This window comes from Pseudorca crassidens, chromosome X (genome assembly GCF_039906515.1).
Source record: "Pseudorca crassidens isolate mPseCra1 chromosome X, mPseCra1.hap1, whole genome shotgun sequence".
NCBI classification, from domain to species: domain Eukaryota; kingdom Metazoa; phylum Chordata; class Mammalia; order Artiodactyla; family Delphinidae; genus Pseudorca; species Pseudorca crassidens.
In genome coordinates, this window is record NC_090317.1 from 104,165,370 (window position 1) to 104,193,142 (window position 27,773).

The following is a 27,773-nucleotide window of genomic DNA, read 5'->3' on the forward strand; positions in this document are numbered from 1 at the left end:
GAAAGAAAGAAAAAAGAAAACCTTACACTGTATACAAAAATGAACTCTAAATTAATTCTAGGGAATTCCCTGGTGGTCCAGTGGTTAGGACTCTGCACTTCCACTGCCATGGGCCCAGGTTCAATCCCTGGTCAGGGAACTAAGATCCCACAAGCCACGTAGCGTGGCCAAAATAAATAAATAAATATTTTTTAAAATAAAATTAATTCTAGATTTAAATGTAAAATGATTAAAAAAGTAGGAGAAAATCTTCATGAATTAAGGCTTGGTGAAGAGTTCTTTGGCATGACACCAAAAGCACCATACAAGAAAAAGTTCAATAAATTGAACTTTATAAAAATTTAAAACTTTTGCTTTGGAATTACCCTATTAAGAAAATGAAAAGACGAGCTACAGACTGGGAGAGTACACTTGCAAACCACATATCTAACAAAGGACTCGTATCTAGAGTATATAAAAAAACGCTAAAAACTCAGCAGTTACAATCAAAATGGGTAAGTTGTGACAAAGCGAGAGAGAGGCATGGACATACATACCACTACCAAATGTAAGGTAGATAGCTAGTGGGAAGCAGCCGCATAGCACAGGGAGATCAGCTCGGTGCTTTGTGACCGCCTGGAGGGGTGGGATGGGGGGGTGGGAGGGAGGGAGACGCAAGAGGGAAGAGATATGGGAACATATGTATATGTATAACTGATTTACTTTGTTATAAAGCAGAAACTAACACACTATTGTAAAGCAATTATACCCCAATAAAGATGTTAAAAAAAATTAAAAATAAAAAACATTAAATCCCAAAGGTGCATAGATTAGAAAGCAAAAAAAAAAAGCACTAAAAGACCATGTTATGTTTGCCTGAAAATGCGTAAATTGGAGTATTTTTTATGCTGCCACAATTTGCTTAAGATTTCAAATTTCAATGTTTATTTTACTTTTTAGCTTTGTTGAATGCATGATTTTTAGCGATTAATAAAATTAGTTTCCCAATTAAAAAAATAAATAAAATAAAGTGTATATTGAATATAAAAAAAACAAAAACAAAACAAAGCACCCAGTTGGAAAATGAGCAAAAGATATGGATAGACATTTCACTGAAAAGTATATTCAGATGGCAAATAAGAATGAAGAAAAAGTAGTTCAATGTTATTAACTATTCAGCCAATTCAAATTAAGACTGCCATGATATATCTCTACCTATTTATGACAAAAATTAATATAATGTATATAATACTATATATATTATATATATATATATATATATATATATATATATATATATATATATATATATATATATATATATATAATGGCACCAGTAAGTGCCAAGGAAGATATGGAGAAACTGGATCACTCACATTGCTGGCAGGTATGTAAAATGGTACAGACCCTCAGGAGAACATTTTGGCAGTTTCTTTTAAAAACTAAATATGTATTTACCATATGATCCAGCAGCTTTACTCCTGGGCATTAATCCAGATAAATGAAAAAAATATACGTGATTGTTTGGCAGCTTTCTTTGTAGTAACCAAAAACTGGAAATAACCAAAATGTCCTATAGAAATGAATGCCTAAACACATGAGATGGAATACTACTCAGCAATAAAAGTAAACAGGTTATTGATGCAGATAACAACTTGAATGGATCTCTAGGACACTATGCTAAGTGAAAAAAGCTAATCTCAGAAGGCCACATAACATTCTTGAAATGACAAAATTATAGTGATGGAGAACAAATTAGTGGGTGCCAGGCTGGTGGAAGAGGGTGTTTGGTGTGACTAAAGGAAGGAAGATTTCTGTGGTGATAGAACGGCTTTGCATTGTGATTGAGGTTGTGTTTACACAAATCTACACCCGTGATGAAATGACAGAAATATATACAGTGTACCAGTATCAGTTTCCTGGGTTAGATATTGTGTTATAGTTATCTTAAATGTAACTGTTGGGGGAAAGTGAGTGAAGAGTTTATGGAACCCCTCTATACTATCTTTGAAAGTTTTTGTGAATCTATAATTAGTTCAAAATAAAAAAAAAAAATCCTGCTCAGCCAATTATTAACAATGGGAACTTGAGCAAGTTCCTTGGCCAGTCATTTTTATAATGACACTCCTAAAACCTATCCATTGTAGTTATTGTGGGGACTAAATGAGAGACAGAAGTGACCACAGGAAAGTAGTGGTGTGGCCTGAACTAGTGTTCACTTTGGGCCAAATTTTATGTACCTTTCACTTTTTCCAGTTAGCTTATCTTTCCACCTAGATTATAAAAACCTTAAGAGAACTATAAGTATTCTGCGTTGATGTAGAATTCATCACAGGTGCCCAACAAATTCTGATTATTGACTAAGGCTGAAAGACAATTAAGATGTACCTAAGGGCATTCAGGTCCTTCGATATTTGGTGCTTTAGATATTAACCAAGACAAGTTTTTGGTATATTTGGAGCCACAATTGTTTTTGGAAACATACACTTCAGGGTTTTTCAAAATTGGCCATGCATTAGATCACCTGTAAAACACAGAGTCCTGAGTCCTACTCCCAAAGTTTCTTGTTTTTCAGGTTTCATGTGTGCTCACATTTCTAAAATGTTCCCATATGCTGCTGCTGCTGCTTCATAGACTACACTTTACAAATCACTGATAAACTGTACATGTGCCTTGGACAAAACACGGGTTTATATCTACAGGGAATTCATGGTACAGGTGTAAAGGAACTTATACTCTGGGCATTATTGCAGTCCATTGCGCAGGACACTGATGCTAACATGCAGGCTTAGATCCATGTCACTCCTAAAACACTTTTATTATTATGTTTTATAAAATTGTTGGTTATATGCATATTTAGATAACCACATTAAGGAGATGAGGTGACCTATAGAGAACATTTTAAATCTGTTTTGGATGATAGTAATTTAAATATAATTACCCAAAATTAAAATCAGGGCTTGTGTTTTATTTCATATGGATTTTTTTGGGGGGAATGGTAATATTATGATGTATTCCAAAATACAGAATGTATACTTCACTATTAAAGTAAACATCATCATCTGACTCCCATATGTCAGGTTTTTCTTCCTGTTTTTATCTACAGTTTATTTCTGTGCCAAGCAATTGAACGCTTGACATAGAAAAATGAGTCTGTCACTTTAACAAATGGTACTGTAAAAACACTCAAGCAAATAATTTTACCAGAGATCATTGTAATTGCAAAAGGAATATCTTTCTAAAATGTGTTACCAGTATTTCCTATAAATATCGGGCTCACCTGTTGCATTAAAAGTAAAAATAAGAAAGGAGATAAAGAAGCCTTCTCTTGGCAAAGAAGAGTTTACAAACATGCTGAACAACGTGTTACAACTGTGTTCATTTAATACAGAAAACTTTTGAGAACCATTACATAATTGATCATTAACTCAGTGTCTAAGAGGATGGTGTTTTAATAATTCTCACCAAAAAAGTTGAAGAAAGAGTAATTTGTTAATAATTCTCACCAAAAAAAGTTGAAGAAAGAGTAATTTGTTAGTAATCATAAGCTACAACAGAAATTTAGCACTTCAGGAGGATTTCTTTATTCCATTCTAAAAGTGCTCTTTATTTTAGCAGGAACCTTGTCCCATGAGAACTATACACATTCTGCCTTTAGAGCTCAGCTGCTTCATTCTGCTCTTGCTTCTCTTAGTCAGGCTGTTGGCATCATCAATACATAACTTTTGATTGGATCCCCAGGGTAGAAATTAAGTTTGCTAGACGGTGGATACATAACAAATGCATAGATTATTCTGGGCATTTATTTTTGTTCAGTGGAGTGAAGTTTTTAGTGTTGTTGAAAGGTGAAAAAAAAGAAAGGCATTTAAAAGGCTATTCTAGATCAGGATTTTCTGCTCTGTTATTTTAGAAATGTGCATAGAAGTTTCAGAAAGTCTTGTTAGAGTTGTTTACTGAAGAGTTTTTATGTTTAGAAGCTTGAGAGAAAGTACTATGTCCTCTGTGCTATTCTGGTTTGGATATTAATGAGAACATAGTTGAACAACATTTGAATTCACAGGACTTGCCATGCTGGAAGCACAACCTTATATGTAGTGGCCATGGGCAGTCCTATTATGGGAAACCAACTTGAGAGAAAAGGCGAGTCTCTTGCTTCTGCGCAGGTCCTGGAATTCGAAATATCCAGGGGCCTCTACAGAATCCTGGCATCAGTTACTGTGTTGACTCACTCAGTGTTGGGATCAGTCACTTTCCCCTTACAGGACTCAGATCTTGGAGGCAATTAGCATCAGAGAAAACGAATAGGAAAACCTGAAGTCTTATTTTTTAAAGGCTGCTGAAGTTGATTGGTTTCTCATCATTCCTAAACCTACTGAAGCAATAAAGTTGGGAGAAAATTTACCAAGATTTTTATCGCTGCCTTCATATATACTTTTCTTTTTTCCAAATGCTTTGGTGGGAAGAAGTAGAGGACTGTTGTAAGTACAAAGTAACTAAAAATATTTTTTACCATGGCATAACTTTTAGTTTGTGACAAACTCACTGATTAGGCAGATTAATTTAAACTTATTATAGTAGATTGTGAGTAAGCATAAATGTTATATACACTGTACACATAATGTATGTGCAGGTGTACATGTTTCTCATTGGGAAAACTTTTCAATAGAAAATATAATCAAACACATCTTTCTTATTTAAGAAAGTACTAGAGTAATAGAATATGCATACCTGGCTTGGAGTATCTGTGACAAACCATTTAAATTGCTGTGAAATAGTTTGTGTATCTAAGTTATTATCATGATTATTTGATATTTCTGTATTAGTAACAGTTACATGTGGGATAGTGACCTGACACATATTCTCAGTGAACTAATTGCTCTATGGGAATGATATGTGGATGCCTCAAGGTTAGAAAAATTTTATCTGGCATATTGTGGGGGAAAATAAAGAACGAAATGAATTGTGATGGATAAATGGAGGTTGAGAAAAGTATTGATAAATATTTAATTTAAAAGTTCCTTTCTCATATTGCGTTTAGTATTTGGCATGTTCTTTTCTGTAGCGGGTCATGAAAATTATTTCAAATAATGAGATGATCTCTGCTGGCAAATGACCAGATACTTTTATTGAGAAAACAACAGAAAAACATGAGGGGCTTATAATCATATTTTGCAGTAAAGTCAAGGTGTTGTTTCATGTCTATGATGACCTAGTTTTTCAGTAAAACTTTTTAGTTTGGCTTTTTATATAAGCTCTACCCATGTTGTTTATTTTAAGGAAGTCAGGATGACTAATGAAAAATGTAAAAATTGACTGTGGTACAACAGTAAAAATAATATATAAAAATAATATATGAGGGGTACAGTGTCTCCCAAAGAGATGGATGAAAGAGATTATCTTTTTTTTTCCTGCCTTTGATTTGTGGATTATAGTCATTCTGAAATAGATATGAGGGCAATGCCTATAATTAAGAATGAAAAAAGTAAAAAAAAAAAAAAAAGAATGGAAAAAATAAATCTCTCTAAATAAGTAGCTATTCAAAACTTCTGGAAAAGAGTCACAACAGAAGTTTTGCCTTTGAGAAAAAACTGTGGAAAAGAAATTAACCTTGTGCACTTATTGATTCACAAAAGATGCTACCAGATTTTGTAGTAAAACATTTTTATATAATTTCTTTATTTTATAAATTTCTTTGGTGAGTATCAGAATTGCTTTCTGATTGAAAAACCATCCCATTTACTAATATTACAAAAATACAATAGCACGTTTGTTCTTTGCAATACACACATATTGCTCACTTAATCGATATAGCTACAAAATTAAAACCATAAACGAGTGTGTAGAGCAATTTAGGAAGAATGGCAGAGATTTAATTTTGGAATGAAGCAAGGCAAACATACTGTCTGCTTTGTCATAGATATTCAAATGACTTTTTAAATTCTTAATCAGAATCTGAAGACAGCTAACCTTCTTGGACAATCCCTGTAGAACTTTATTATAATACATTTTGAAACGATCAGGTAATACTTAGGCTACATGACAATGAGTTTGTTAAGAGAAAATGAAGATATTCACAAGGTTATATTATACATTAACTTTTATTAGTTGACAACATAATACTCTTTGAATGTATTGACATTTGAATACAATTTTTTAAATTGCCTTAGTTTGAAGAACTTAAAAGAGTACACTTGGTTCTGTTTTAACCAAAATAGTCACCAATTAATAGGGAACATCACTGTATTAACCTAAGTATTGTTTACTTTTAGAATTACTTAAATATTGCGTTGCAAAGAATCATTCAAATAATTGATTGCAAATTATACATTTCCTTAGAATTTTTTAAATGATGCAAATTATCTTGAAGTCTAATAAAATAATCTTTTAGAATTACATTTGCAGTCTTTTAAGGGCATCTTAACTATGAAAAAGAGATTGCTGATCTAAATAGATAATATACTTGTTAATTTAATAAGAATCTTTCTGTGTCTCTTACGTGGCATAGCAGTATGGAAAATACAATAAACAATATCATGTAATAGTTACTCTAAACTTAAAAAAAAAAGACTACGAAGTGTTCTGTGCAAATTTCGGTTATTTAAGGAAGAGAGGTGTTGCTTGACACTACTCCAGCTAGACATTACTGAAATGTAAATTCATAATTTGGACGGAGATATTAATACAACTTCCTCTTTAGTCCTAAAGTATTCGTTTGAAATCTTTGTAGTCCAAGGCCTTTGCTGCGTGTGAAACAAATTGTAAAGCTCTTAACCACTTATGTGGTTTAATAAAAGAGATTAAAATCTTTGTTCTCTGGAAAAGTCAGGTGTTCTTTTTAATTCTATTATCTTTCATCATGGCTTTACCACAAAACTAAAAGAAAGTGATTTCCCAAACTTTCTTTCCCCTTCCACCTTCTGCTGTAATATTTCCCTAACTTATTAAAAATGATTCATCATATTTTTCATTACACCATTCTTTCTTGCATTGCATATACAAGAAACATAATATTTTGGTGTGACTGTGTATTTTTATATAAACACACGTACATATTTAAATCACAGGTTTAACTTAGGTACTAAGTTACCTAAGGGAGACCTTGAAAATTAATTGGAAATTAACTTTTCTTTAAAGATAATTTTCTTTTTTTAAACCTTTTTTTGAAGTACAATTTACAATACTGTGTTAGCTTCAGGTATACAGCAAAGTGATTCAGTCATCCAAAGTTTCTGTTTATGTGGTTTATTTTCTATTTTAAATACACATCATTTTAAAAGAAACTGACAAATAAGAGTAATTACAGAACATAACAAACCATGAGGGAAGAAGTAGACCTAGGTTTTATGGGGCCTGAGGTTGAAAAAATGAAGGAAGGGGACTCTTTTAGGAAAAGTAATACAGAATTAAGAATACAAAATTAGGTAGGACTTGCAAGGAGCCAATATAAGTGAAGGGCTTCAAGACTTAAGCTTTAAAAGTTTCGTGGGAAATCACCTCTGTATGAAGAGATTCGTTGTGGGTGAATCTTTTCTCACTTACATTTTAAAATAAAATTGATACTAGTTATATTTCTTTAAAGCATATATTATTTCTCCAAGACAAGCTTTTATTTAATGCAGATTAGAGAGTTAGAAGAATTTATAATGGTAGGAATTTGACATTTCTGCCTTTCATTCTGAAAAGATACAATGATTAAAGTGATGTCAAAGTCAGTTAATGGAGGCGGTGCAGTTATTTCAGATATACAGGGTATGTAACTTGAAGGCAAGCCAAATCAGAATGAAACGGAATAATGATGACCTTGGTTTATTTTTATGCAGTACATTCAGGTTGTGATTGAATTCAGAGATAGGCAACAGTTTTCTTTCTCACAAAGTCCTGCTATAGTCCTAGGAGATTTGTGTTCTGTTATCAAGGCAGTTGGTTCATATAGGAACGTTTTGTTGGGAAGGTCATGGGCTGCAGTATGGGAAACGAGAAGACCTTTTTTTAATTAAATGCAACCAAGTACCATAGCATAATTTCATGAAAATATTTGTCTTTCGGGAGTATGGTCCATGCAGCAGACTGATCTTCAAAACTCAGACGTGCAAATAAGTAAACACCTGTGCTCTTCATTTTTTCCTCATTTAAAAACATCTATTCGTTAAACTTCCTTGGAGTTTCACGCTCTACAATCTTGACAGTAATATTCATAATGTATTTGGAGTTCTGAAGTTTAATTTTAACACAGATATGAAAGTTAGGTTGGCAGTGCTATAGTATACCTTATTATTTTGCCAGTTTGGAAGGGGTTTGTCTACTTGTGTCACATGTAGAATTGTCCTTAACATCTTTATGTTTGTAAAATGTCAGACTCCCTGTAGTTAATATTGTGAGTGAAAACGTCTGTCAGAGATTCTGATATCCTCTCTTGAAGGGGAGAGTAACCCTGCATTTTGTGAATCACTCATATGCAAACAATAGTTTGAAGATTAGCAGCTAAAGTGATTTGGTTTGTTTTTTCCTGAAACTTGAGTATCAAGAGCTTGTTTTCCCATGTATTATAGCATATTAGAATTTCGCAAGTGCCTTTTTAAACCAGATGGTTCCTCCAGAGATTCTGAAATGCTTTAACTCCGAGGGACATGGCCTTTTTCTTTCCCCATTCAAGATTACTGCCCTGAATATGGCCAGGAAACCACAGAACAAAAAACCTTGGCTCCAGTGTTTTAAGGGAATCTTAAATGTCTCAGCCACAATTCTGATAAGCATCAGGCAGATGAGGATGAAGAAGGGGAATGGCCCTGCTCATTCACGCTTAAAAAGACGTCCCCCACATGCCTATTAACAAAAGCAAAGGGCAGTATTCCTTCTCTCAGAGCTGGAGTCTTCCACTTAGGCTACCATTTTAAGGAAAAATTTCCATCCAGCTCTGTGCTCAGTCTTTACGTTCTGATATTCACTCAGAAGACCTCAGAATTTCAGTAGGTGAAAGAAGATGCAGAGCAATTTTCTGGGGCCCTGCAGTCCCTAGAGAGGTGACTTTGCATAGTACAATATATTTAATGATACTAAGCCCGGCGAAAACAAGTGTTCCTAGCAATCCGGATTGAGTTTGGAAATCAATTTCTTCTCAGTCTCCTTATTATCTTTTACCTTCTACCTCAGTGCCTCACTTTTGGTTTGTCATTATTCACCCCATTCTTCACTAATGGAAGGTGGGGAGAGTCGACAATTATCCTTTAACTGGAAGGGAACTGTCATTTTGATACTATGCTGGTGAACTGTTGATGCTGTTGTTGTTTTTGGTGTGCATAAATGAGTCTTCCAGAACTGTTAAGTCAGTATTTTGATTCCATATAATTTTAAGCAACTGATTTTCCATAAATTTTAAATGTCGGGAAAATGATTTTCTATACATTAATTTTGAAAGCTGAAATATATCTAAGGCTAGTTTAAAATATTTAGTCTTATTATGTTACTGTTCAAGTAAAATAATCTGAGGAAGCACTTTGCCTCTATTTTTCTTTATTTCATTTTATTATTTATTTTTAGTAGAAAACTGGGTTGTTTTCATGAATAGGAGGAATATTAAAGGGAACTATGTGAAAGCCCATGCTTATTCACGTAATAAAGTCAGAATGTAGGTAGCTGAATGGATTTTAAACAGGGTTAATAGAATTTTAAAGAAACTTTAAAAAAATGTTTGACTTGTCAAGCTCTTAGTTTATACTTAATAAATACTCAGCCCATCCATGGGCATTACAACAGTGAGGAGTTTATATATGCCAAAATAACATATAGGCTTTTGCCAGTTTATCTTCAACTTTTAGATGTACTTTATCTCCAACCTTTTGAAATAATTGATGTTGAAAAAGCACCAGTATTAATTAAGCACAACTAGCATCACAATGTCTCATTTTTACCCAATTATGGGCAAATAAAGGGATTACCCTTTCAATGTTTTCACCCTCTTCTTGGCTTTTGCTTTTTTTGTTTTAAATTGCTCTCCCTCCTCCCACTCTGCCTTTGGCTAAGACTGTCATGGAATCAGGACTATAAAAGGGCATAAACATCAGTGGCTTTTTGCTCATTCTTGGCACCCATCTTTATTTGCACACAACTTGTCTGCTCCTTTATCAGATTACAGCAGCAATAGTACCTTAGCCTGAGCTAAGTGCTGACTTAAAGGGCACAGGAGTCAGCACACTGTTATTAGTGCAGATTTTAGCCTTGGAAACTGTGTGAGGTCAAGCTAAAGAAATAAAAAAGGAGAAAAATCACAGAGTCAGAACTGCTCAAGTATTTTCATCAAAGGCAAGTTGAGTAATTCCTTTTTATATTGATGCTCACGAGGACAATATTAGAAATAGATTGCTGACTAAGCAGACAAAATGTTATCAAAATAGTTGAGGAACGGATAAAATTATGTATGAAAGTGGTGAATCCCAGTGGCTCTGATGTACTGGAAAATAACTAGGGAGGAAAAAGGAAAATTATACGCTAAAGTGTGTAACCGGATGTAAGCAGTGTTGGCATGTAGGTGGTTAACTGAACGAGCTTACTGGAAGCTCAGACAGCTGGGGAATCCTGATTTAGTAGAGCCTGAAGGGCAGGTCAGAAGCCATATGCACAGCTGCTGAAGAGCTAAAGGGTTCCTCTGGATTAGGTGTACATACCCCGTCTCTAATGGACTATGTCAGAGAGCACCAAGTGTTATCACAGAGTTTACTTCGCTCAAGCCTATGGACTTTGCAGTGTTTTACTTTAAATGTCTGGAAATAGATTGGCTCTCTAAATAAATCCAGAAGTAAAAGTATCAAAGGAAGTGACTACGTAAAGTTTATATTGTGTGGGTTTCGGTGACCACTGTTTAAAGAAGGAACACTTATTCGTTCATTGTTATTCATTCATTTAGTCGTGTAACTAGTATATATTGAGTGCCTACTTGTGCTAGGTATTGTGCCATGCTCTCTGGAGATAATGTTCTAAATAAGTGAACTCATTGAGATTAGAATTTAGGAGAGAATACACACACACACACACACACACACACACACTTTATTTATTTCCCATTCCGGGTTTTTTTTTTAATTGGAGTATAATTGCTTTACAATGTTGTGTTAGTTTCTGCTGTACAATGAAGTGAATCAGCTACACGTATGCATATATCCCCTCCCTCTTGGACCTCCCTCCCAACCCCCTGCTCATCCCACCCATCTAGGTCATCACAGAACACCTAGCTGAGCTTCCTGTGCTTTATAGCATGTTCCCACTAGCTATTTTACACATGGTATTTATACACACTATTTAAACTTCATTTGGGATAAGGGCTACAGAATAAAGCACACATTGTTAGAAGAATGTATGACAGTGAGACCTAGACCAGTATTAGAAATTGGGGGAAGGACTCCTAAGAAAATGACCTTCAAAGTATGACAAAGAAGAATGAGGTTGGGCGATAGTTGTCCAAGGGAAAAAGAGGGAAAATGTGACATTCAGAGGGAAAAACATATGTGAAGGTATAAGTTGGTATGAAGAAAGAACTAAAAGAAGGTCAGTTTTCCTAGAGTGTCGTAAGTGAGGCAAAGTTTGGAGCATGCAGCTGCAACAGTGGGCTGGGGTCCAATTGTTCAGAGCCTGAGACCTCATGAGAATGATTTTTTTCTGTATAGTAAGATCAGTGGTCAGGCTTTTAAAGGTTTCAGGTAGGGCAGTGATATGACCATGTTTGTGGGTTTTTTTTTTTTAAAGAATATTACTGTGTTTTGTGAAGAAACGATTAGGAGGTGTTAAGAGTAGATGAAAAAGGGTTTCCCTGGTGGCACAGTGGTTAAGAATCTACCTGCTAATGCAGGGGACACGAGTTCTACCCCTGGTCCGCGAAGATCCCACATGCCGTGGAGCAACTAAGCCCATGTGCCACAACTACTGAGCCTGCGCTCTAGAGCCCGTGCTCCACAACAAGAGAAGCCACTGCAATGAGAAGCCTGTGCACTGCAATGAGGAGTAGCCTCTGCTCGCTGCAACTAGAGAAAGCCGGCGCGCAGCAAAGAAGACCCGACGCAGCCAAAAATAAATAAATAAATGTATTTAAAAAAAAGAATAGATGAAGAGCTATCAGTCTAAAGCTATCAATCTGGTTGGTAGCTTCTCCAGGGGCAAAATAAGGTGATGTTGACTAGAATGGTGACAGTGGAGTTGAAAGAAGTGGATTGATTTAAGATTTACTTAGGAGATAGGGTCAATAGAAATTAGTATTGAATTGGATGTGGTGCCCTCTGTGGCATGTAGAATTGGGTGGATAATGGTGCCATTTATAAGGAGAAGACTTGAAGAGCGCTGGAATAATGGGAAAGATTGGGGATAAGTAATAAGTTTTTTTATGCAGAGCGTGGGTGCTGTGGATCTGGGGATGTGAAGCCTACAAATGAAGTCATTATTGGGGACTTAAAGTGTGAGCCATAGAGAGTGGATGAGACTAGGTAGAAAGATCATATAGAGAGTGAAGAGAAGGAGGCCAGGAATTCAATAAGGAAGACAAGAACAGTTCAGAAAATCATAGAAGAGGCATCTAGAAAGAATGATGAAATCCTAAGGAAAATAATATTTCTGTAATGAGGAGTGTCCCATTCCATCTTCAGTTTAATGACTTTATGAATGAGGAACTCGCAGTACCAGGTGTCTTGGTTTCCACAATCTCTACCATCTATTTACCCCAAATTGTCTCTGCCGCATTGGTATTTCTATGAGATATCACCAAAATGTTGCCTTAGTAGAAAAGCTTCAATAAATATTTAAATTGTACAATGTATTCAGCTTTTTCCTGTACTCTGCGCTTCCTAAAAATACCTTCTTTGGAAACCCCATTTCAACTGACTGCTGTATAATGAAATGAACTTTCAGTGTAAAACATTTATCATAGTCTGAATTTCAATTGCTCAGTCAGAGTTGTTAAGCAATATGAAAAATCATCCTTCAGAGAATACAGAAGTGCCTAGATATGACAAGGTAAGTTTGCACTTTATTTAATGCTATTTTAGTTAATATAGATGTTTATTGGAGAAACGTCTAAAATTTCTTGAGAACCATTAGTAAAATTGATTATTCTTAAATCTGGAAAAATGGTAAAAATACTTGGAAAGCATTGACAATTCAGTTTAAATAAAACTAGAATTGTACTGAAGAAAAAGAAGGTACTTGAGTAATTGAAATTTAGTCACGGATGAGTATAATGTACTTACCAGTTAGCTTTTGGGGAAGTAAGACTAGATAGAATATTAATATGATATCAAGCAGCTTTTTTACCATTAGGTTTTTACTAGCTTGTAAATAAACAGTTGAACACCTGCAGTGTTCTCTCTGCCTTTTATGAAATTACAACTCTGTAAGTCAGAAAAAAATAGACACACACACACACACACACATAAATACCACTACTGTAATATGTCAAGAGAGTTATAAACCATGGTACAAATCAGCCATAAATGATTACTTATAGATTATGTGATTATGAAAGTTTCATTGAAGAATCCAGCTTTATAAATAGGCCTTAAAGTATGGCAGAAGGAGCAATTATTCATCAACAAGAATCAACAAGGCATTGATATATCCTACATAAATAGCTACTGATAGTCCCTTGTATGTGCATAGCAATATTTCTGGTTCACCTAGTCTTCAGAGATAACATTTAGCATTCATCAATGCTATACCAAGTATCAAGCGTTTCTCTGAGTATATTACATGTATCTCAGCTAATTCTCATTACAGTTCTGGGAGGTAGGGGATAGAATCATCCATATTTAACAGATGAGGATACTGAGGTACAGGGAGCTTAAGTAATTTGCCTACAGTAGCTCAGCCTGTATATACTGGCGTCAGGATTTGAATGGTGGCGGAGGATTCAGGGTTCTTAACCAGTTAACTGCCACAGCCTCTCAGATTTTGATGAAGAGGATCTGTCAGAGCTCTAGAGGTGATACAACAAAACGTAAAATGGAAAGAATCATGCTGTCTTCTAACAGGAACTAAATATGTTCCATTGAGAATGTTCATTAAAAAAACTCATAAAACTTGTGTGCCCTCAAAGACCTGGCATATTACAATTTCTTAGATAAAAACTAAGATGTCCTGGGCTTCCCTGGTGGCGCAGTGGTTGAGCGTCCGCCTGCCGATGCAGGGGACGTGGGTTCGTGCCCCGGTCCGGGAAGGTCCCACATAACACGGAGCGGCTGCGCCCGTGAGCCATGGCCGCTGGGCCTGCGCGTCCGGAGCCTGTGCTCCGCAACGGGAGAGGCCGCAGCGGTGAGAGGCCCGCATACCACAAAAAAAAAAAAAAAAGCTTAAAAAACTAAGATGTCCTGAAAAACCTCATATCCATCCTCTAGACCTTCTCAGGGGGCTATCTATGGTGATGTCCACAATAGGTCACTGTTTTACTGTTTTATTCCTACCTCAGTCTTTAGACAGTGTGAACTCGAAAGATCAAAGAATAGAACTAATGTCACCCTTGATCTACAGGGTGTTCCATCTACAGCAAGTTCCTCAGAAGAATCTCACTAGATGTCTTTCTGATTTTATTTCACTTGTACACAGGCCACTGTGCTAGATGAACAAAACACTAAGGACTGGGCCCACATGAATAAGATTCAGTACTGTGAGCAGAAATAATTTGGCTTTACTAATATATATATATATATAGTCAGTAAATATTATTAAAACTAAACTGAAATCAACTCTTCAACTTGGAAAATATAAAGAAAACTACAGCACAGTTGGGGAAAAGTGGGAAAGCAATTTGTTATATCCATATTTTGCTTCCCAACTACAATAGACAGCTATAGTTTGTTATTTTATTCCTTAAGGGGCTATTCATCATTTAATTTTAATATTAAACATTAGTGGTAACTATATTAGCAATTTTTGGGGTAATTTTTTAAGAAAATGGTATTATAAATGGAATTATCATACTATCAGAGTAGTATGATACCAATACAAAAATAAAACAAGGTATTATCTTTCTACTTTTTATATCCATCAGTTGAACTAGATATTGAGATATTTTTTTTCCTTAAAATGTTATACTTTCAGTTTTTTCCTATTCAAACTTTACCTGACTTAGTTCAAGTGAAGTAAAGAATGTCATGTCACTAAAACCAATTGAGAAAAATTTGTTCTCTTCTTTCTTGAACTTGAAGCAGTGGTCACTATTGACCATTTTCTCCCTTCTTAAAAATGTTGTCTTCCCTTGAGATCTGTGCATTGCACTCTCCTGCGTTGGTTCCCATTTCTTTCAGTCTACTTTGTGGGCTCATTCTCTCTACTGAACCTTTAAACAGTAGAATTCTTCAGAGGTCAGTCCTAGCAAGTTTGTCTTCTGACTCTGTAATCCCTTTCATTGTCATTGCACCCATGCCTGTGGCTTTATTAACACTTATGTGCAGAAAACCAACCAAGTTATACCTCTAGCTCAGATTTCTCCAATGAATTCCAGAACTGTAATTTCAATTGCCTGATTGGCATCTCCATTTGTATGTGACAAAGCCACCTCTATACTAAGTGCCCCAAAGGGAACTTTCCATTCACCCAGAACTGTAATTTCAATTGCCTGATTGGCATCTCCATTTGTATGTGACAAAGCCACCTCCACTCTAAGTGCCCCAAAGGGAACTTTCCATTCACCCCACAAAACCTGAGCTTTTCTCATTATTCCCTTTATCAGTGAATGATGCTACGTATCCATGCAGTTTTCACAAGCTAGAAACCCATTTCATCCTTGAAACTTTTATCTCTCTTGCCCACTTATGTCTAATACTGTGCGTTTTATCTCCTAAAATTTTTTGATCCACTTCTCTTCATTTCCTCTCCCATACCCTAGCCCAAGCTGCCCCCTCTCACTAGGAATACAGCAGCACTTTCCTTTCTGGTTTCTTTGTTTCACCTCTTCCCCATGCCCTCTAATCTATTCTCTAAAATTCATCCAGTCAGCTAAGTTTGATAATATCAGCACCCGCATAATGACTTTAGCAAGTTCTGTTGGCTACAAGGAAAGCAAAAGAAAATAAAACAAGATCTAGATACTGTTTTCATCTCCTGTAATGCTTCCCCCCTGCCATACCACCTTTCTGGTTTTCTTTCTGTTCCTTGAATAGGCCTTGCTTCTTTCTGCCACAGGGCTTTTGCACATGCTTTTCTTTCTGTTCCCTCTCTTTTTCACCTAGATAATATCAGTTTCCCTTACCAGCCACTTCCTCTGAGTAGCCATCAAAATTCCCTGAGTAGATAAAATTTCCCTACCATGTAACATCCCTCCATAACACATAGCAATGTTGCAATTCCCTATGTGTATATATGTGACTAACTAATGCTTATCAATCAGACTATGTGGTAAGTTCCATGAACCCAGCCACAACAGTTGTCTTTGCTCACCATTGTTTCTCCAGAACCAGGCACATGAATATTTTTGAATAAGTGAATTGGTGTTTAAAATTTTATTGCACACTATTATTATAGCCATTCACATATAAGAACATGTTATAATAATAATTTTATTGCAGTTTATGAAAATTTGAAATGACAATGAAAGCACTTTAATTCTTGTTGAAACTTAATGTGTATAAATAAGTATTGAAGATAAGGATTTTGTCACTGGGTTTCATTTCCTTCTTAAATTCCCCATACTCCATTTTACTCTAGAGTCTTTTGGTTCTTGGTATCATTTTGTTTTTAACTGTTTTCAACTCATGTATATTTTCTTTCCTTCATCTGTCTTTGTAAACTCTCAGTGGCACTTGTCAACATTAACTGCCTCCTTCATACCTAAGATGTTCTTCCTTGATTCTACACTAGTCTAGTCCTTTTCTTTTGTCTCTTATATTTGTTCTCTCCTTTCCCTCTTCCAAATTGCTATCTGTGGATATTCTGGGAAAATAAGATATTTACTTTTTGCTCTTACTTTGCTAGTCTATCTCTTGAAGAAGAGATCCATTTTCTTTTTAACCTAAGAGCTTGAGACATGTATTTGAGTATAAAGACGAAGTAGTAATTTCATTTTAAGATGTTCTAGAGAAGAGACATTGACTACTAAGTGATTTGTCCTGAGGTGTACAAGGTGGGGAGGACTTAAAGGCAAATTGAAAACAATCCCTCAGAGAAAGGGCAAAAAGACTTTTGCAATGAAAAATAAATTACACTGTATAAAAATATATTGTTAATAACAACATTCCCAGTTTATAAGGGAAAGCCAATTTGCAGCCAAACACAGAAGGGAAAAAAACCTGTATTATGTCAGTCATAAGTGCAATCTCAGAAAGTTGAATGAGTAGAAGCAGAGAGTAGAAGGGTGGTTACCAGGGGTGGGGAGCTGGGGAGAATGTGGAGATGTTGGTTAAAGGGTACAAAGTTGCAGTACCTAGCATGAATAACTCTGGAGATCTAATGTACAGCATGGTGACTATTGTTAATAATACTGTACTGAATGCTGGAAGTGTGTTAATAGATCTCATGTGCTGCTATCACAATGGGTAACTATGTGAGACGATGGTATGTTAATTAATTTGACTGTAGTGATCATTTCACTGTGCATATCAAATCATGTTGCACAGCTCAAATATATATAATTTTTATTACAAATATTTTTTTTTAACTGACAACACTACAGCAGACAAGGATGCAGAGAAACTGGGCCTCTCAAACAATGCTGATGGGAATGTAAAATGGTACAGCCATTCTAGAAAACAGTCTGACAGTTTCTTCTAAAACTAAACATACAATTACCATACAACCCAGCAATTCCACTCTTGGACATTTCTACCAGAAAATGGAAACTTAGGTTCACACAAAACCCTGTGTATGGATGTTCATACCATCTTTCTTGTCAGTAGCCAGAAATTGGACAGAACCCAGTGTCCATCAGTGGGTGTATGTAGAAGAAACTGCGGTGCATCCATATCGTGAAATACTATTTAGCAATAAAAAGAAATGAACAATTGATATTCTGTATGATGGATCTCGGGGGCACCACACTGAGTGAAAAAAGATCAAAAGGTTACATACTTTGTTATTCCTTTTATATCACATTATTGAATAACAGAATTATAAAGATCAAGAACAGAGTATTGGTTGCCACAGGTTAGGAATGCGGGGTGTTCTATTTTAGGGGTGCCACAAGGCAGCCTGCGTCTTGATTGTGGTGTTTGTTATACAAAGCTATACTTGGTAAAACTGCATAGAACTACACACACACACACACGCACGCACACAGGCACACACACATACACAGAGGGTTACAAATGAGTGCATGTGTAGCTAGTAAAATTTGAATAAATTCTGTGGATTATACCAATGAACTCCCAGTTTTGACATTGTACTACAGTTACCTAAGGCGTCAACATTGGAGGAAGTAGCTTAAAGGTTGCATAAGATATCCCTGCATGTTTTGTTTCAAATTCCTATGAATCTATACTTACTGCAAAATAAATTTTTTAAATATAGTGTTAAACCTTTAACAAGGCCTCAGTGTCTTAAAGGCCAGTGTGTCATCACCAGACCTAATCAACAAATAAGTTACAAATTAATAAATCCACCACTCAGGGTACAGGCAAAGGATGGTTTAATGCTAACTCACTAGAATGCAATCCATTTCTATTATACAGGAACATACATCACTTATTGAACAAAATGTCATTGTGATTTAAGCCTTGTTCTAAATGTCCTACCTTGTGAGCTATTGTGCATCACGTTGTTTATGACCAAAATGCCTGTATGGAAAGGACTGGCATTTCAAAAGTTAGGCTGGTCCATGGGCGTAGAAACAGGACAAGGCCTAAGACTACTTGCGTTTTCAGCCTGACTCTACCTACCAAGCACAGTAAGCATGGCCAAGCCAATACTTATTATTTATTTATACAGTGCCTGGCACTGAGCTGAGCATGTCTAATACTGATTGTCCTCAGTAATAAACTAGGAATAATAATACTTCACAAATTTACATCTTGTTGGTATTAAAGATGGGATATATGAAACTGCTCAGTGAGTGGCAAAGGTGTGGGGAATAATTTTTTTACTTTGTATTATTATAGCTATTAATATTAATGAATCACTCATTTATATATAATTTCCAAAGATATAACAAACTGTATAAACAGATACATAGATCAAAAGACAGTCTCTGTGTGTGTGTGTATGTGTGTGTGTTTATGTATATGTATAGGATCTCCTTGCTTTAATCTGATCTTAAACAAATCTGTCCTTCTGATTGCTTCCCAGTCATGTTTCACAGAAGATCTTATGCCTCTAGCTTAACATCCTTTAGAGAATCCTCTAGCTACAGGGTGAAATTCAAGCCTCCAGCGCACAGGACCCTTTATAGTGTAGTACGTGCTCACATTTCTCAACTCTTTATCTGCTGTTCCTCACCATGCACACTTCTCTTTAGCCACAAAATTGTGGTTCCACAAATAAGTTATGTAATTTCATACCTATGAGTTGTTGCCACTTCCTGGAATGTTCTCAAAAAATGCTATCACCACATATCGCCCACTAAAAATCTCTATTCATTGTTTTAGTGCTTGCTTATAGCACCTTGTTCAAAAGTGTTCCTGACTACCCTAGGTCAGAATATAGTACCCCTGTTCTATGTTCTTAGTGAAAATTCACTGGAGATAATTCGATGCAAGTAATTATATCCTCTTTTTCAAAGTCAGGCTGTCTGTGATATAATTCCTTGCTCCTTGAGAGGAAGGTTTGTGCCTCTTATCTATGGGTTCCTTGTGCCTAATTGTTTGGCGACACATAAGTGAAAGATTAAATACCACATCATTTGTCTGACTGTTATTTAGTCATCAAATCATCATGTGTTTGAAACTCAGGCATCCAGCCTGAAAAAGGTTTATGTTTAACAGTGAATACTGGCATGTATTATTATATTCCCATACACAATATGATAACTAATGAAACAGAATAGGATAATCCTTAGTACATTATTTTTTCCTGAGTGCTCAATGAATTGTAAAAGTTGTAAACCTCAGACTAAAATGTTTGTTGCAAAATCTAGATCATTCATGCAATCGGAAGTGTTTTTGGTTTATCTCTGTAATTTTTTTTTTCTTAGTCTCAAAAGAAGTGTCAGAGTTAGAAAAGAAGCCCAGCTTGTGGGGATTCCTTTGAGGGGCTACATCTTTGGTGATATCAAATTAATACCAAGCTGTAGAAATGCAGGAAGGGTAGAAATTCTGAGAATCACTTCTGTTCACACATTAAAAACATGCTGGCACATATATACAATGGAATATTGCTCAGCCATAAAAAGAAACAAAATTGAGTTATTTGTAATGAGGTGGATGGACCAAGAGTCTGTCATTCAGAGTGAAGTAAGTCAGGAAGAGAAAAACAAATACCATATGATAACACATATATATGGAATCTAAAAAACAAACGGTTCTGACGAACCTAGGGGCAGGACAGGAATAAAGACGCAGATGTAGAGAATGGACTTGAGGACACAGGGAGAGGGAAGGGTAAGCTGGGACGAAGTGGGAGAGTAGCATTGACATATATACACTACCAAACGTAAAATAGATAGCTAGTGGGAAGCAGCCGCATCGCACAGGGAGATCAGCTTGGTGCTTTGTGACCACCTAGAGGGGTGGGTTAGGGAGGGTGGGAGGGAGACGCAAGAGGGAGGGGTTATGGGGAATTATGTATACATATAGCTGATTCACTTTGTTATACAGCAGAAACTAACACAACATAGTAAAGCAATTATACTCCAATAAAGATGTTATTATACTCCAATAAAGATGTTAAGAAAAAACAAAACATGCTGTGTCTGCAGTTCTTTGATATGGGCACAGGAGCTTTAAGTCTCTGGCTGGGTGTCTGAGGAAAAATTGCTGAGGAAGTGAATGGTTGGCTTGGCCTATCTCAAAGACAAGTGTTTGCTTCTGTTTGAGCTATTGTTGGAGTTTCCCTGAAGGGACTAGAACGGAATGTCCATTGCAGGGAGTATTCAGTTTCAGATAGCTGCCTTCCTTGAGCTCATTTTCCACCCTGAGGGCTGGCCACAAAGATTGGAAATCTTTCATCTGTTTTAATCAGGAATGGAGCTAATTTATAAAGGGAAAGTTAGTCGCTAGGTAACTATGTGCACAAGCAAAGAGTCCCGTTACAAGTATGCCCAAACTCAAGGTGAGAAATGTCTGGTGAATGACTCAAACGTGGAATTCAAGGGTCTCCTAAAACAAAAATAGCATCTACTGAGTCCATCTAACAGCCTATTCATACTTATTAGGTGGAAGCTTTTGTGCTAGAAATAATGTTTATAAGTATTTTCTTGACAAGTGACTATGAACTGTATTTTGTGTATTATGTTAACATACTATTCATGCATTACAGAAATCCATACATCAGGTGTACCCAGGCATTTTATGGGAAAAACTAGCTTGAGAGATAATAATGATTTGCTGAAGCAGTGGGCCTTCTGACCTGATTTTAAAATGAAATTGAAAAGTAACTTTTTCTTTCATATTTTGTCTTTGAGTACATTATTTGTATTAAAAGAAAGTTTTTATGGGACATCACGACAACCTGTTTTAACTTGGAAAACTTTAACCAAGGAAAAGACATGATACAGGCTCATTTATTCATGATAACTTATGATGATAGCTCTATGATTAAATTTTCTTAATGAAGGCATACATTACTATTGTATTAAGTCTTCAACTAAAATAGATTGTATGTCCAATTTTTGATCTTCATATGCCAAAAGTAAAGAGCTACCCAACCAGAAAAGAATCTAGGCCTTGAATAATATGGTGTACCTAAATTAAGCTTATAGGCATTATTCTGGCTGGGGATTACACTACAGAAATGTGGAATACAACTGAAAATTGAAAATACAGACTATGAATGAGAAATAGAGGAGAGCTGTGTTCCAATCCAAGACATCTAGAAATCAAGTTGTTCATTGAACAATTAATTTGCATGTATCCATTATCTTTTATAATGAATGATAATGATGAAAACATTTCTTATATATAATTCCTAAAAACACTGTGGTGAAGGAGTATATTACCATTCCCACTTGATAAATATGGTAACTGAGTCTATATTATTGGTATTATAATTTTATTAATTATATTTTCTCTACTGTTAGATTACTTCCATCTGGCTATTGCAAGCCATGTCTTATATGTGCTTATGTTCTCATAGATCTTAGAATATTATCATATACTAGGAAGAAGTTCAGTAAATGTGTGTTGAATTCATTCATTCATATCCAAAAGTGATGGAAAGAGTGATCAGTTGCCCATAAATTTCTTTTGGCCTAAACCATTGGATCATGACATCTAATATTTTAGAAATATAGTATAGAAGGAATCTCAGATAATTTCAGAAAATAGAATTATGCACATATACACCCAGAGTTCTCAAAAATGGCATAGGCTATTGATTCAGCCTACAGCCCAGGTATACAGTGCATTTGAGTCTTGCCTGTCTATTTTAGTTGTTCACATTAAAATGTTGTACCCAGACATACATTCCCTTTTGGAATCTTGAGTACTTAAACAAAAACATACTCTCTATAATAGAAGTATAAAAAGAATACTAATCAATTAATATGTCAAGTATTTTTCCAATTGCAGGAAACCATTAAAATTGTATCTATACGGTGTAAGTGTAGTGTATCTTTTATCAAGAACATAATCGATTGCTATAAATATTCAGATACTCAAATACTTATCTGGTATATACTTACATTAGCTTCAGAGTTCTTTCAAATGTAAATTCACGTGGATGTAAAAGGGGATTTGGAGTTTGTATATTGTGAGAGAGAGAACATCTGGCTTTCAAGTCTATACTTAGAATTCATTTGGACCCATTTTAGAGAGTTTTTTTTCTTTAAGATGAAATCCAGCTTTCATGTCGTATGTATGTGTGAATATCTCTGTGTGTGAGTGTATATGTGTGTGTGTGTTGTCAAGAAAGAAAAACACAGCGGCCCTATGTGTGTTTCTTAAAATAAGGTATTCTGCACCTAAAATAGTTAACTTCAGAGATGTGAATTACTTTTTGTTAGTGGATATGATTTTAGCATTCCCTTAAATTCATTCCCTCTAAAAGGAAGAAGAATCATCTACTGCTTAAAGATAATTTTAACGTAAGCACAGATCATTGCTATGTAAACCAAAATTTAAACAGAAGGATTTTAAAGCATTAGGACATATTTCCTTTCCAGCCAAAATTTAAAAACTGATGAAATTTCGGATCTCAGTAAGTTTAATACGTGCAGACAAAATGCTCGTTTAAGTGTAAAATCTGTATATCTAATTTCCAAGGCCAAGAAATTAAGTAATTTGAAATTAAATCACCACCTATTAACTAGGCATTAGTGACAAATATTATCTTAACGCATCTGTTACTTTTTCTGAGTTAAGTGTGTATTTTTTGATATTAGTAGTCAATTTATGAGTACAAGTATGCATGCAGCCCAAGAGCAGCACATTCATTACATTGACTGCAATTACGAGCATGATTTTTGACATCTCATTCTTTGGGAGAATGTCATTTAATGTTAATTGGAATGAATGTGAATGTGCTCACGTTCTTAGTTAATAAATTTGCTCATAGAATAAAATCTAACATGTTTGGTATGCCTTGAGGATCAAGGTTATTCCTTTAAACAAAAGGAGGAAAAAGGGCCAAAGGAAGTGAGATGGCATCTTTCACGCTAGTTCCAGCATGAGTATTTTGTGGAAAAAGAAATAAAGCCTTCTTTACATCTTTAGATGTAAACAAAGTGTGTAGTTTGGTATTCCTCCTTCTTAATTAAGAGAGTTTTGTGCCTGTTTTTCTTCTATTGCACTTAAATTCTTGCCTTTAATTCACTTGTCTAGAGCAGCGGTCCCCAAACTTTTTGGCACCAGGGACCAGTTTCGTGGGAGACAATTTTTCCACGGACGGGGGACAGGGGTGGAGGGGGTGATGGTTCAAGGCGGTAATGCGAGCGATGGTTCAGGCGGTAACGCGAGCAACGCGAAGCAGCAGGTGAAGCTTCGCTGGTTAGCTCGCTTGCCCGCCACTCACCTCCTGCTGTGCAGCCCGGCTCCTAACAGGCCGCAGACCTGTACCGGTCCACAGCCTGGGGGTTGGGGACCCCTGGTCTAGAGGACTTTTGCTCCCAATAGACTGTGAGTTTTACACAGTGACTACTGTTGTATCAGTTGTGCTAAGCAAAGTTCCTAGCGGTTGATGCTTAATAAATGATGACTGAATGGATGGCCCTAGCATGGCTGACCTCTGATGTCATCCTTATTTGGTTTTGGTTCTGGTTCTGGTTCTGATGTGAGTGGTGGAAAGAGAAGTGGCTAGCTCTAAGCAGTACTGTATATTCAAACAGGTTTCTGGTGCTTACTCTATACATTGCAGTAGCTTAGATAATGAGTGAGATAAAATACTGAAACAAAATATGCATGGTCAGGGAGTATTTATGCATCTTGAAATTTTTAAAGGAGAAAATTCAGATCCCCTTTCTAGGTGACTGGTAATATCTGTGAAAACTCTTGCAAGTTATAAAGTACCATGAAAATATAAGAGATTTCACATGAAGAAAAAACTCATTGACTTCTTGGTTCATTTAGATCTGTGATACTGTAGGTGGTTGATGGTCAAACTTTCTTGCTTAGATGAGATACACTATATGATCCAACAAAATTTTCTAAAATATTTAGGGGCTCCTTCCTTCCTTCCTTCCTTCCTTCCTCCCTTTCTCCCTTTCTTCCAACACATACTGAATTTCAGGCAACATCGAAAATATTACATCACAGTAAATGTAGGAAATGTTACAATTTAGAACACAGTAATTGTAAAGTCGAGGAAAACATAGTTTCTGTCCCCCCAAAAGAGGATAAAATTATATAAGTAACAAGTACAATAAAGTATGGAGATTGCTATGATGTAGGTTTATACAAGTTGCAGCCGTAGCATGTGTAAAGGAACACCTTAGTCTGCAGGGAGATCCAAGAAGACTTTTCAAAAAAGTGGAATAAATTGGGCTGAGGCTTAATGGAGGAAGAGAATTTGTCAGGACATTCAAGATAGAGGGAACAGCATGTACAAGAATGTGGAGTAACTGTAGTGTATTTAGGAAATTAAATAAGTAGGTATTTGTCAGATCATAGACCCAATGATATGGCACAGCTGAAATACAAGTTAGAGTCATATGCCAGTGAATAACGCTGAGCAGGGAATTAGTACAATCTAATATTTACACTTTAGTCCTTAACGTTTGGAGAAGACTGTGAGACCATCTTGATGTATCTTGAATTGGAGCAATGTGCGGGGGGAGTATAACCCCCACAGTGGTCTTTAGCAGTGGTTTTTAATAGCAGTGGTTTTTCATCTTGAGCCTCCATGGGAGTTACTTGATGATCATCAAAACACAGATTGCTGGGCTCCACTCACAGTCTATCTGAGGTGGGGCCCAATAATTTGCATTTTTAGAAGTTTCCAGGCTGATGCTTAGGTCTCTGATCCAGGGAGCACACATTGAGAACCCCTGACTTAGAGCACTGAGCCTAGGTTGCACTTTAGAATCACCTGGGGAGCTTTAAAAATTGTGTGCATATTTATAACCCTGCTTTTCCACCATTTAAAGTATAACTGAAAAACACACCAGGGGCAGATTGTGTTGAGCCACTGTTCTGGAGGCAGGTATAAGAAGGTTGTGGTTATATCCCAAATAAGAGCCTTAGTAGGGAATTAGGAATGGAAAAGCTAGAATGCAATTGAGAAATACTTAGATATTTAATTGGTAAAACTTATTAATGGAATTTGACTAGGTAATGAGGAAAGAGAGAAGGGTTACAGAGAAAAAAATGTCAGTATTGACTTCCTAGTTTCTGACTTGGGCAAATAGAGGTTTATACTGTATATATTTGTATTTATATCCTTTTAGAAATTGCCAGAATGCTTACATGTATAGAAAAAAACAATAATTTTTAAATGTCCAGTCGATTACTTTAGGTAACCTTAAAGACAGAAATTAGACCTAATGTTTAGCCATTTCCTTCAGGAGGGTTGTATAGTTACAAATTGAGCTCACAGAAGCACAAAACACGTACACACTTCATCATAGTGCAAAGCCCAGCATGGGGGGGGCAGGGTGGCGCCATTTATAAATCCTGTCAGAAGACTGGGTTTTGAATATAAGACAGACTTTATAATAATAATATGTTATATAAAACAGTTCACATCCTGTACTAGAGGGATGGTGATACCATAGTTTATTTATCCTGGCTAAACACAAAACAGGAAGTAGTGTCTTCCAACAGGGAGAACAATTAGAATAATCATTAATTAGGGTATTTGCAATTCCTTTGTGAAGGACTGCTCTTTGTTAGATGAAATAAAGCTCTCTGCTTTGATTATAGTTATCATCTTGTGAAAATATTGAATGAGTTTAGATTCCTAAAGGAAATTAGAAGTTAGGTAAAATTCACATTCATCTCGCACTGAAAGATACTGATTAGTACAAATGAATATAGGAGAACTTGATTCCTTCAAAGAGATTATTATTACAGGTGACAAGCTTAAAATTGACCCTAACTCACAAATTGGAAAATATTTTTCGCTGCTATAGACTGCTGTCAATTCCATGGAATGTGCAAGGTCATGTGTTATCTGGACCCAGCTTACTACTCCTTCTTTTCTCACCACTCTCCTTACCTCCTATTTCTAGCCCTTTAGCCAGAGGGTCCTAGGTGGGAGCCCCCAAACGCCATGCTCTCATGTTGTCAGATCTACATTTTCTTGAAATGCCTCCCCCTTTACCCCTCTTCTCCTTACCAAAAATCTTTATTCATTAAAGCTGGATTTCCATTTCATCCCCCGAGAAATCCTCTCCTAACCCCTTCTCCCCAGTCCCCTTCACTCCACCAGACAAGGGGAGGTACCAGTTCAAAGTGTTCCCATGGCATAACTCTTTTAAAATGCACATCTTTTGCTATATTTTGTCAGTTACTTTATTTTAATTTTAGAATTTAAATTCCTTGAGGACAGGGACGTGTGTTTGATTTATCATTATTATGGTGGTAGTGTTATTTTATTGTTGTGCTCCCCCCACCCTTTACCTAGAAATAAGCATAAGGCTTAGAACATAAAGATATTCAGTTAATGCTTTTTTAATAAATAAGTGAATATCTAAAGGCATATGAGGAACTGAGTCCATTTAGCACTCTCATTATAGTTAATCATCTTTTTGTGTTCTAGTATCAAGAATATATATATCTGTGTGTGTCCCTCTCTCTCTCTCTCTCTCTCTCTCTATCTATCTATCTATCTATCTATCTATCTATCTGCATCTGTGTGTGTGTGTGTGTGTGTGTATGTGTATGTATGTCCAACAGGAAAATGGGAATGATCTTAATTCAAACACAAAACATTCTAAATGGAGGGTGATAAGTATATTGTCTATTCGTTTGCTAGGGCTACCATAACAAAATACCATGGCAGATTGGGTGGCTTAAGCAACAGAAATTAATTTTGTCACGGTTCTGGAGACCAGACATATGAGACCAGGGTGTTGGCAGGGTTGATTTCTTCTGAGGCCTCTCTCCTTGGCTTGTAGAGGCTGTTTTCTCCTTCAGTACGCACTTGGTCTTTGTTCTGTGCATGTTTCTGTCCTAACCTCCTCTTCTTATAAGGACACTAGTCATTTAGATTAGGGCCCACCTTAATGACCTCACATTTAACCTCAATTACCTCTTTAAATACCCTATCTCCAAGTATAGTCACCTTCTTAAGTACTGGGGTTT

The 27,773-nt window shown here is 36.0% G+C and overlaps 1 protein-coding gene and 1 non-coding gene across 3 annotated transcripts in view; both read left to right on the forward strand.

The window, feature by feature from the left end:
• Positions 1-66: 66 nt before the first annotated feature.
• On the forward strand, positions 67-139 carry TRNAG-UCC (transfer RNA glycine (anticodon UCC)). Its single transcript has one exon. It is a non-coding gene; the product is annotated as a tRNA-Gly (tRNA).
• Positions 140-4,213: 4,074 nt separating this feature from the next.
• The window catches only part of DMD (dystrophin), a 2,128,065-nt gene continuing 2,104,505 nt past the window's right edge, over positions 4,214-27,773 (forward strand). For both annotated transcript variants that reach the window (XM_067723245.1, XM_067723244.1), the window contains exon 1: positions 4,214-4,457. In XM_067723245.1, the coding sequence (XP_067579346.1) occupies positions 4,427-4,457 (31 nt within the window). In that variant the 5' untranslated portion in view covers positions 4,214-4,426. The remainder of the gene's footprint in view (positions 4,458-27,773) is intronic.